The sequence below is a fragment of the Mus caroli genome, unplaced genomic scaffold (genome assembly GCF_978045245.1).
Source record: "Mus caroli unplaced genomic scaffold, Mus_caroli_1 scaffold_12, whole genome shotgun sequence".
NCBI classification, from domain to species: Eukaryota; Metazoa; Chordata; class Mammalia; order Rodentia; family Muridae; genus Mus; species Mus caroli.
In genome coordinates this window covers 19,888,179-19,900,435 of record NW_028227267.1, presented here as the reverse complement: position 1 = coordinate 19,900,435, position 12,257 = coordinate 19,888,179, and the positions used below count along the sequence as shown (strand labels likewise).

At 47.7% G+C, this 12,257-nt stretch overlaps 1 protein-coding gene across 2 annotated transcripts in view; it reads right to left on the bottom strand.

Annotated features, from left to right (window-relative positions):
* Il17rd (interleukin 17 receptor D) overlaps positions 1–11,971 on the bottom strand; it is a 64,209-nt gene extending 52,238 nt beyond the window's left edge. For both annotated transcript variants that reach the window (XM_021182108.3, XM_029469278.2), the window contains exon 1: positions 11,778–11,971. In XM_021182108.3, the coding sequence (XP_021037767.1) occupies positions 11,778–11,903 (126 nt within the window). In that variant the 5' untranslated portion in view covers positions 11,904–11,971. The remainder of the gene's footprint in view (positions 1–11,777) is intronic.
* Positions 11,972–12,257: the final 286 nt, after the last annotated feature.

Sequence of the window (12,257 nt, the reverse complement as noted above, 5' to 3'; positions counted from 1 at the left end):
CCCCCTGGACTTATGAATAATAGATGGAGGTTTTGTCTGCCGTTTCCCTGGAACCCTGTAAGAATAAAAACTTGTCGCTTTTTGACATTTTAACTTACTTTGAAAAATTACCAATATTAACTTTACAGGTCTTGGCCTTAAGTCTGTGAGGGACAAACACCAGCAAGAAAAGCCATGTAATTAGGTAGGAGATAGTAATACAAGTTACACTAAAGGAACGGTGTGAAGGAGACTCTAAGAACTCAGGCAAAGGCAGTCAGGGCACTCCAAAAGGCTGGAAAGTGACTCTGAGGATGTGTTTTGAGTGGACCAGGCTTGCTGGAAACAGAGTTCAGTGTCTTCTTAGCACAAAGAAATGGCTGGATTTTGGTGTGAAGAAGCACTCAGCCGTGAACTTGCTGGAGCCAAATCGAGGTATTCAACACTTGCTGTTCCCAGTCACCAAAGGCAACATCTACCACCATTTGCAACAAGCCCCCGTGACTGGGAGAGGCCTAATGCATTCGAAGAAGTGCGGCTACTTTCCAGAGAGCACAGGAAAGGGTTTGTTACAGGAGAACCCAGGACACCCTCAACTTCCTTTAGACCTTCAATAAAGTCAAAGAGAAGCCCTAATGGAAAACACTACATATTAAATAAAGATAATGCTAACTGCTAGAAAGACCTCTAACTGTAACCATTCTAATTTACAAACAAATAAATGTTTGCTTATGCTTGAGAAAACTCCCATATCTATTAACAGCTGCTATCTACAATCGAAGGCTGGAAAGTCGGCTCAGGGCCTTGAACATGGGACCAGAAGGGACCTTTTTACACTAAAGGTGAAAAAACAGCCCAAGCCAATGAGGGACCAAGGCCCAATGACATAAGCACTCCCTCCTTTCCTACTCTGCCCACCTACCCAGAGTTGATTTCAGAATACTAAACAGTGGAGAAAGAACACAAAAGAAACCCCACCCCAACCCCAACATACAGGTGGCTGGTTGCAGATGCTTACAGTTATCATCACAATACTAATATTAAAAAGAAAAACAATTTAACTAAAGGTGACGGCACCTTTAGTTCACAAGGCCTGCCTGGTCTACAGAGTGAGTTCCAGGACAGCCAGGGCTACAGTACTGTCTTGAAAAAAAAGCAAAAGAAAAAATAGTAAAAGAAAAAAGAAAAGAAAAAGAGGCGAATTTAATGTGAATACAGACAACACCAAATGAATACTTGTATGTTTTTAAATAACACAAACTGGCTTATCAGTCACTTAGCTAGGGTATGTACATAACACACAGTTAAGATATTGTTTCTGCTTTTATTTGCTTTTTGCATTGGTTTTGTCAATACTCCTCTGTGTGGTTCAGGCTGGGTGTAGCTCAGGCTGGCCTTGAACTTTCCATCCTCCAGCCTAAGGCTCTACTTCTAGGCTTACAGGTGTCAGCTTTTAAACCTTTCTGCTTTTAAAAGTCATAGGTCACTTGCAAATCCTCTGCCCTTTCCTAGGTGTCTCCAGCAATTTATAGCCCTCTTATCAGAATTCCTACTAATTTTAAAGATGTTTTAGAGCTCTTCAACATCCATCCGGCTTCCCCCCTCCTGCCCAAACTCGCGGCATCATCTATCCTAGCCTTTTTAAGTAGGATAAAAGCCAAGGATTACACTAGACCTGGCCAACTTGGAAAACCAGGCACTTAAAAACCAAGGACTAAGAAAAAGAAGACAGCTAGGGGGACGGACCGGAAATGCACTCAAGTGAAAAGCGGTGGGGAGTGGAATTCTTGTTTCTCAATGACTTCAAAACCCAAAAGGTGAACAATGCAAGGCTGAGCATCTAGGGCAGCAAGGAGGGGCCTGGGCAGTGAGCCCCACAGGGAAATGCACACTGGGAACCCGCAGCCATGAAGCAGTCTTTGGCTAGCACAGCCAGATGTTGGGTTTTCTTTCTTCTTTCTTAATTTTGGTAAAACTCCATGACCTCTTTCTCAAATTAAAAGGCAATGCCTTTTTTTTCTTTCTCTCTTTTTCTTTTTCTTTTTCCCAAACCACAGGAGCGATCTTTAGCGAAGCCTTCTAAGGATTTCATTAATTCATAGCCAGCCAACCAGGACTTTTCCCACAGTCTCCCACAAAAAAGCCTGGGAAGTCACTGATTGCTTGGCTGGATCTGAATATGAGCAGAGGTAAGATCAGAAATCTCTAGTTCCTCCCACAGGGAAGTGAGGCATGAAAATCAAAGCTCACAAAAACTCATTACCACAGCTGGCCAGCAAAGCTCCCCCCTGGCCCCGAAAGGCAAGGAACACCTCTGATTTTCCTGGGCCATCATGTGACCTCAGAAAAATGAGCCACATTCACAAGAGGGGGACTATCATGACAAAATGAGATCTGTACCTTTTTTATGAAGAACGTTCTCAGGAGTAAGAGCCACTACTAAGGTTCAAAAAAAAAAAAAAAACCAAACCAGAATATTTAGGTGGTGCTCAGCAGTAATAATTTACATTTTTCTGGGGAATGAGTAATAAACCCAACACTCCTTTCTCGAAAACATCAGGCACCACAAGATGTGGCTCTCCTCTATCAGCACCCCCTACTCAAGTCCTGGCTTGGTGGCATATACCTGTATTATCAGAACTAAGAAGGCTGAAGGCTTGAACTTTGAGACATCCTAGGCTACTTAGTGAGTTACAGGCTAGCATAGGCTGCAAACATAGCTTGGCTGCATTCTCACTAATTTGGAGGGTAGAGACAAGGTTCATCAAATGCAGGCTTCGTGAGCACAGGAAAAATCTACATCCAGAGAAACTGCATGGAGACAGACGGGCCTCCTCTAAAGCTGGGGAAACTGAGGCAGAACAAGACGCAGGAGTTGTTTCCAAGGTGGCCTGCAGGCAGGGCCTCAACCACTGTTTTGCTATTGAACTGCTTTGCAGGGGTCACCACAGCCTGAGGAGCAGCAGACCTGTTTCTGTAAAGTATGCAGGATGGCGCAGAAGGAGCAGAGGCTCAGTGCTGTGGGCTCAGAAACCATCCCTGCCACAAGACAGATTCTGGCACTGTGATACAACATAGTAACACTGGGGGTTTTTAGGTTTTCTTTCTCTGCCTATAAAATCAAAAACAAATAAACAAACCAGAAGAAGAGGAGGGAGGAGGAGGAGAAAGAACTCTTGCCTCCAAACACATCTTCTTTTAGAGTTTAGGATACTGAGCAGGTAAAATAAATTCTAACCAGGAGAATGTCAGAGCCCCACCCACAGCAAATGTGTGTACCCTATAAGGAGGCCACAAACTGTCACACAGCAGGGAATACAGGCTGACGGCTCCTACATTTGGTCTTCATTGTACTGCCTGCAAAGGTGGGGTTGGGGGAACAGAAACCTGAAATCACCTGGATGGAATAAAATCCCAGGAGCAAAGTTTTTAAACCATATAGGCCGCCTGGCGATGGTGGCGCACACCTTTAATCCCAGCACTTGGGAGGCAGAGGTAGGCGGATTTCTGAGTTCGGGGCCAGCCTGGTATACAGCATGAGTTCCAGGACAGCCAGGGCTACACAGAGAAACCCTGTCTCAGAAAACAAACAAACAAAACAACCCACATGGCCCATCTTAAGAAAATGCACCTTTCCACTTAAAGAATGTTCCCCCTCCCCCACTCCTTCTCTCAACCCTCCCACTCCAGCTCAGAGAAGAAATCTGGGCCACAGCCAGAGTTCTGTAAAGGGTTACTACTATTCGACACAGAGGAAAATCTACAAAATTGGCAAAACAGAACTCTTGGAAAAACTCTTTTTAGGTTTTAAGAATATAAAGTGTGTGTGAAAGCAAGCAAGGCCTCTACCACTGAACCACGCTACCCTCTGTCATTTCTTTTTAGCTGGGAGTTGTATTTAAAGCTGAATCATTCCTGGTTTCCAAAAGGTTCATGAGAAGATGTGTTTGCTTAGTGGGACATGTAAATATTCGCTTAAACATTTTAATTAATGATATCAATTTCCATTCCCCTTTCAAAGCTGACACTTCAGCAGTTTATGACTTTTCTAGTAACTGCGGTGTAAATCATTCTAAGGCAAAGCCTCGTGCTAACGTCTCTTTAATCAGATTGAAAATGGTGAAAAGCACAACCCAGTCCTACTGTACTAAACTTCCAACAAATAATCACTCCTGTAAAGCTGTGCCCGCCTATGGCATTCAGCGTTGGGCTCACTCTAAAGGAAATGCTCTGTAAACATGCTCAGCTGAGGTCGTTTTCATTTACACTGTTAAACCAGAAAACTTATAGGCCAACCTCTGTTTCAGAAGAGTTTCATGTGTGTTCACATCACATCTTCATTTTGCCATCCACTCTGTGATTTGTTAAGGACAGATGGTACCTATTAAGTCCCCCCCTTTTAAATGTTGTTGCCTTAATTAGCTATATCCACCTTCCCCCAACATTTCCAAACAAGGAACCAAAGAAAGGGAAGCCCTTTTTAAATAGATATTTGAACAATGGAGTGGTCAATGTTGAAACAGTAGTCTCTGCTAGAGAGTGACTAGTTAGTTTTCAAACCCTTCACAAAAGCAGGATCCAGCCCAAGTTTTGATTTTCTCTCTTTATTACAATTTTAAGTTGTGCCATTTTTATTTTGCTGACTTGTGTTATTAATTAAACCTTCTTCAAGATAATGCTTGAAAAAGAACTAGAGTGTTTCCCTAGAGATGTTCAAGGTTATCAGTCACACTGCAAACTTCTCCAGTGGATTTCTGCACATGGGAGACCCAAGTACACACAGTGGCCAAGTGACGAGACACTGTGCCCTTCTTAAGCACAATTAAGAAAACCTGCTGAAGCCGGGCGTGGTGGCGCACGCCTTTAATCCCAGCACTCGGGAGGCAGAGGCAGGCGGATTTCTGAGTTCGAGGCCAGCCTGGTCTACAAAGTGAGTTCCAGGACAGCCAGAGCTACACAGAGAAACCCTGTCTGGAAAAACCACAAAAAAAAAAAAAAAGAAAGAAAACCTGCTGAAAGCTTGAGAGATGGCTCAGTGGTTAAGAGCACTGGCTGCTCTTCCAGACCTACCTGGGTTCAATCCTCAGCACCCACATGGCAGCTCACAACTGCAGGTAACTCCAGAGGCTCAGACACCCTCACACAGACACACATGTAGGCAACACACCAATAAAAACATAACATAAAATAAAAATAAATAAATTTAAAAACTGATCAAGTCTGTTGATTGACCTGCATAAACTAGCCATACAGAGATAAAACACACTTCAAATTTAATTTCTAATTTGAGTTTCCCTCATTTAAAAAGGGCTCACTTACGCATTCGAGACTTTAAGTATGAATTATATCTACTGGCTAAATTTTGAGAAGGACAAGGAACTACCTGGTAGATTCCTCGACTTGCCCTAGCCACAATCAGCAGTAAGGCTAGTTTCCGTTGTATCCATCCAAGGCTTGTGTCTTTTCAATCAGCTGGTGGCCCCTGCTGGGCTCTGAGTAGCAGAGGGGAAGTGGCCTGTGGTTAAACAGAGGAAATACCAAGGCATTTTAACAGAGCAAATAGTCTCTTCACTTCCCACCAGGAGGAGCTTCAAAGGCCTGGGCCCAGAAGAGACAATGTGCTGTAGGACCATCAGTCACCTAATCCTGTGTCAGGACCATTCAGAACTTCCTGCCAGCCAAAGATAAACACTGCCCTAGAGGACAGTGCTTGCCTCCCACTGGCTGGGCAAAGTCTGGCCCCCCTTGGAAGCAGAGATAGCTCCAGACTTGCTGAAAGCCGTGACATTCCAGATCTGGGGAAGGAAGAATGGCCAAAGTGCAGATGCCGGGGCAGCAGGAGAGAAGTCTGTACAGAGTATATATAGTCCGGGGAGCTGCTGTGTGTACCTTAGCTGCCCCCCCACCCCCCACAACCCCAACCCACACTCTTACAAATGGCAGGTGGGGGCCCCAGCTTCCAGAAGCCCAAAAAGCCATCCATCACCGGCAGGCACAAGAGGCCGTCGGGAATGAAAGAGGACAATAAAATTGTTGATGGAGTGGCCCCCAACAGCAGCAGACATCTGCTGGGTGTGGGGGGCACGGGGGGGGGGGGGGTTGCTGGGGCACAGTGAGTGAAAAGTTCAGGGACAGATGAGGGAATGGGGGCTTGAAAGCAAAAAAACACCCAACACATTTTAAGCCAAATGAAGCATGAAAAATACTCAACTTAAAAAAGGCTGAAGAAGGCATGAGCCTTCTTCCTTTGTCGGGAGGCTGTCTGTCAGGTCTGAGCTGCCTGCCGGGACAGAGCTGGATCCTATCCCTCCTCAGACAGTTTTCCAGACAAGCCCAGCTGTTTGGAGAGGAACCCAGTGTCATGTGCTCTTCTCTCCCAGGCTCCTCTCTAGCCTTAGACCAGGGGGCCCCACCCTAGAGTCAGGATGCCCTGCCTACCTAGCTCCCCAGACACACAACTCCGGACTCTCCAAACAGCCTCACTACCAGTAGTGTCTGACAAAGTCGCTGTGTGTCCAGTGAAATAATTTAAAGCCAACTCGACTGGTTTTAAATACTTAGGAAAGCAGTTTCCCTTTCTCTTCTAACTTCAGACACCTGTCACTACAGCAATGTCTGGCCATTGAGACAGCACCAGAATCATCATACCCAGGACAGGACCTTATACCCATGCCAACTCCTGGGCTCCACCATCCTCTCAGTCAGGTCCCATTAACAACAGGTTGCTAAGGCAATTCTGCTACCAACACTTCTGGATATGTCTTTGAGAAACCACCTTTGGAAAGAAGCAATGCTCCAAACAGCACTTGCTGGCTGAATCGCTGAGCTGGTAATTAACACAATGGTCCAGGTACTTGGGCTGCAGGGTTGGATGGATGAGGGATGGAGAGAGCAGAAGAAAACAAGGCCAGGCAGACTCCTCCTAATCAACTAGCAAAACAGGCTGGAAGAAAGCATGGAACTTATCATCAAAACAAACAGCTCTAAAAGAAATATGTCAACCCAAAACTAAAATCATTTTTAACCGAGAATTCTGTAAGGGACACCAGAGCATCTGCGATGCGGTCCACCACAGACCGAGCAGACCTGATATGAAGCGTAGGAGCCATGAGCTGCAAGTGAATGAAAACGCATCCAACTCGGAATCCAATAAACATGCCTGGGCTCTCAGCCAGGGAGAATTCTTGGATTGGACTTTTATCAGGGACCTAAATTTTAACCAGCTGGAACCCTCAACCCCCCCACACACACCCCAATACCACCCTGTTCTTCTCTACCTTTGGAGATGAAGTACTTGCCTTAAATGGGAAACTTGTAGTTCACTGTAAAGACAGTGCCAGCATAGTTTCCAAATGGCTGGAGACACTCTTTTGGGGGAAGATGTTTAGAAATGGTAGTTCAGACACAATAGACCAGGAAATACGTACCCCACCTAGGGTAGGAGACAAGAACAGCTCACAGGAAAAACTACTAAACAGAAATTTGTGAAGATGGATTTTTTAGTGTTTTGGTTGGTTTGTTCACTTGCCTGCTTGCTTTTCAAGATAGGATGGTCATTATGTAATCATTCATGTTAGCCCAGAACTCACAATATAGTCTCCAAGCTGGCCTTGAACTCTTGATCTTCCTGCTCTGCCTCCCAAGTGTTTAGGGGTATGGACAACATGCCTGGCTTTGGAATTCCTTCTTAGCAAAACAGTGGGAGAAGTTTGGGAACCTCTCGGCACAAGGGATTGACATATTAAATCACAAAGTTACCCATCACAGATAGAACAAATTTGCCATCCAAAAGTAAGAGTTGGGGCTAGAAAGAGGATTTAAAGGGTACAAGCCCTTGCTGGGCAGGCAAGAAGACTGGAGCTCCGATCCCCACCACCTTATAAAAAGTCAAACTTGGGGCTGGTGAGATGGCTCAGTGGTTAAGAGCACTGACTGCTCTTCCAAAGGTCCCGAGTTCAAATCCCAGCAACCACATGATGGCTCACAACCATCCTTAATGAAATCTGATGCCCTCTTCTGGAGTGTCTGAAGACAGTTACAGTGTACTTACATATAATAAATAAATGAATCTTAAAAAAAAAAACAAAAAACAAAAAAACAAAAACAAAAGATTAAAAAAAAAGTCAAACTTGGCTGCTCATGCTTGTGTAGCTATGACTACACTAAGAGTGATTGTGGGAGGCAGAGACAGGAGGATCACAGGCACTCGCTGGCTGCCAGCCTAGACCCAGGTTCAGTGAGAGACCTTGAGTCAGGGGAATAAAACAAAGTAATGGACCGGGTCACCTGACATCCCCTGGCCTCCGGAGGAGTGCACACCTGCACCACTTAATCCAATAAATCAAGGAAATAAAACACACATTCTCAATGTTCGGGCCAGCCCCTCTGGAAGCCCCTTCATAAATTGTAACTCCTTTGAAAAAACAATATTTATCATTCAAAGCACAACTTTACCTGGCAAAGACCATGAGACTTTTTTTTCCCCTTCAAGTAGTTGAGGAAGTGTGCCCACAGCTCATTTCTAAAACACTGAGCTGTGTCCGAGATGGTATCAGTTCCTTAATTACCCCACAAGTAATAGGGAGGCTGTGAAACCTGACCACTTAAACCAGGCTGGCTCCTGGCCCCGGAGAGCAGCTCTCCTGGGAAAATATCCAGCCCTCCAGTGGCCTGCGTTTCAAACCCAAATGTCCCATGGAGATTAAAGGGGACATTCACTCATTTGTTCTCCAGCATCCAGGTCCTGTCCCTCCTCCAGGCTTCAAGGTTCAAAGTTCTAAGAGAGACTCAGACCCCAGGATACCCACTTGTGTTCGTGTCGTGTATAATTTACCCTCACTCTTGTTTGTTTGAGGTAGGGTATGAATGCACTTATCCTTGGTTGGCCTAGAACTCCATATGTAGAGAAAGCTGACCTTGAACTCAGAGATCAGCTCTACCTCTACAGTCTGAGTGCTGGTACTAACGGCTACAAGCCCTTTATTTCTTATCTTCTTACCCTCTAAGCAATGGGGAATGACTGCAGACCCTGGAGGATGCAGGACGCTAGGGCTAGGGGAGCACGCTATCGATGGGCTACAGTTCTATGCTCCCTCCTAGAGTTTTCTTTGCTTGCTTCTTTTTTTCCCTTTTTCTTCTTTCAACTCACAGCTATCCTCCTGCCTCAGCTTTTGACCCTTATTCTTATATATATTTACACAGACCCAACATCCATAGGCTGATTACCAGACCCGGTTAGAGAGGCAGAAATGACTCAAATACCCAAGATTCTGGACACTAGTACCTACCAGAACCCCAAGACAAAGCAACTTCTAGGACATCTTAATTATTGAGGCAGGGACAGGGAGGGCTTCCTGCAAGAAGCCATGCTGGAGTTAAGGCACTAGAAAGAGAAAAGGCAAGGAGATGATATTTTCCCACAATTTAAAGGTGGCTGTAGCCAGGACCACTGCTCTCAGGGGCTGCAGCTATGCTAAGGCCTATTGCAGATAAGACAGCACTCAGAAGCCCAGTGCTGAGAGCTCCACTGCTGTCCACTGAACCCAGACTTCATGCATGTTCTACTCCTGAGCTATAGCACACACCCCCAACACTCGTTTTACGTTCTTTTCTTTCTGAGACAGTCTCTCTAAGTTGCCCAGGCTAGCCCTGACACTCATTCTTTAGTCTAGGCAGGCCCAAAACTGTTGATCCTGCTGCCCCAGCCAACTGAGTAGCTGGGATTACAGCACTAGCCTCGGCTCTCTTGATTTCTCAAATCATTTAATATAGGATTTTACACAAAGATTACAGAGTCTACATGTCCTCCACCAAGATTTACTGGGCTTCTTGGCTTTGTGGCCACCAAGGAAACAAAACACATGAAACTGGTGCGCACCAGCGTAAGGGACCTGAGTGTAAGGCACAGGGCATGGCATTCTGGGAGGGTTTCCCTAAAGAGGTATCCCGTGAGCTGGATGTGAAGCCAAGCAGAGAGCTCCCAAGGCAGAAGAGAATCAAGCACACCCTGGCAGTGTGAAAGCAATCAGAAGCTAAGTAACACGGAGGGAGGGAGGGAGAGGGAGGGAGGGAGGGTCAGAAAAGATGGGTGTGAAAGGAGGTGGGTAAGCTGGGCCTGCTCTCACAGGTGGGTACCAAGCAGGCAATTACAGAAGGAGCCAGGCCGCGGGAAAGTGCCTGGAATCCGGGACAAGGCCCAGAAGCTCCCAGGCTCATCCAGGAAAGGGGATGAGGACTCAAGGAAAGGGCTGTAGACAGTCCCAAGAGGACAGGAATGTCAATAACCCTGATGAACCACATCAATGGGGGAGGGGGGGCCGCAGGGGGCATGTCACATCCAGCATACATTCCTAACGAACACAAACACCGCTGTGGCTCCTTCAGAGACCACTTAGACCCAGTGTTATAACTTTACAAGTGGCATGTATTCTAGGCTATTACAGGAAGGCAGCAACAGCCACAGCCGATACCAGTCCAGATCTGAACTCTTCTAAAAACTGATAGGTCAACGTTGAGATCACCGTAAAGAAATCTGGAATCTGTTAAAACAGTGACGTTTTACTGCAATGGAACACAGTAAGAAATGGTGAGGTTTTACTTAAACGGGAAGAAGTAACGGCGTTCACGAAACGTGAAAGAACCATAGCTGTCTGGCTCATACCTGGTTTTCTGAACCGGGATTCCCTCTAAGAGTGAAGCAAATGAGCCCAAGTATCCCTAAGAGGTGTCGCGTCCTGGGTCTTGTCTGTTCTGAGACCGAACAGACTTTTCCATCAAAAAATGTAAGTCAACGTCGGTCTAAGTAAACTACCCCAGTGTATCCCCTGCGCCCTGGGGAAATCAGTAACAACACGCCCACCCACCCCCCTCTTCCTTCTTTCTAGGTGAGGAAAACAAGCTCCTGGTTGCTGGAGTGCAAAGCCTGTGTTCTCACAATAGGGTTCAAGGTGTGTGTGGACTGACTCGCAGCACCCTTGTCTCTGTGGGAGGTTCAAAGTCCGCAAACCAAAGGACCGCACTATCTAGACAGTATCAAAAGAACACTCAGCTCTGGGAAGAAGGCTTTCCCAGAGAAAGTCTGGAAGCCACCATGGTCTCAGGTCTGGGACACCTGGCGGAGCAAACTTTCGCTGCCCTTTGACCACACAAACATCCTCAACTCAAGCGGAGGTAGGGAGTAGGGTAGGGTACCATTAGTTAGACGAAAGGCTGAAATGGAAGCAGCATTTCTCAAAAAGTTCAGAATCGGCGATTGGGTAGAAGTTGGGTGACGGCGATGCCTAAAAGAAACAAAGCAACTGCGAGAAAGGGGGGGGGCATCCTTCCCTAGCACTCCAGACCCCCTTCCCTGGCTGCCCTGAGCCCTCGCAGAGCTGTGGACTGGAGGTTCAGGGCACGAACCCCACACCGGCTCCGAAGTGCACCCGTCCTGCGCACTGCCCGGAAGATCCCAATCCGGGACGCGCAGCCCCCGGGCAGAGGGCCGGGAACAAAGGGTGGGGCGCACGGCCCCCGCCTCTCCGCCCAGCCACCCGCCCTCAGGAGTCGGACCCCAGCCAGCGGCCGCGCCTCATTAACAACACAAAGCCAGGGGTCGGCGGCCCCTTTCATCCCGGCCCGGACCTGCAGACGCGCGCCCGGGGATCCAGACGCGGGATGAGCGGCTAGAAAAGCTGAGAACCCCGTTGCTCGCGGATCCGGCGTCCAGCGATCCCCGCGGTCCCCTCGCCTGCGCGCGAACACCTGTGCGCGCGGCGCGCCCCCAGGTAACCTGGAACCCGGAGAAGCCTTCGCCTTACCCTCCAGCCACAGGTGTCCGCGCCCCTCGCGCGGCCGGAGCCGCCCGCGGCCACTGCCAGCTGCGAGCCGTTGAGACAGGCGTTGACAGTGAAGAAGAAGGAGCAGAGCTGCAGCCACGGGGCCATGGCCGTACGCTCGCCCAGTTGGGCCGGTCTCCACTAGGTTGCTGCCTGTAGCTCGCCTGTAGCCCCGAGTGGGCGGCGGCGGCGGCGGCGGCCGAGGCTGGCAGCCCTCACCGGGCATGCGCTGCCGGGCTTCGCCCCTCCTCTTTCCTCCAGGTTCCGCCCTCAATCTCAGTTTTCTGTCCTGGTCCTGATCCTGTAGCCCGGCCTTTCTGTCTTGGCCCCGCCCCAATGCCCGGGAGACTCTGGCTTCCACAGGAGATTGACACAGCAGGCGGTTCAGCACTAAGGGATTTTTTTTTTTTTAATCCAAAGGATTTGTCCAAATGACTTCTCCATGCAAAAACTTGGGGCGAA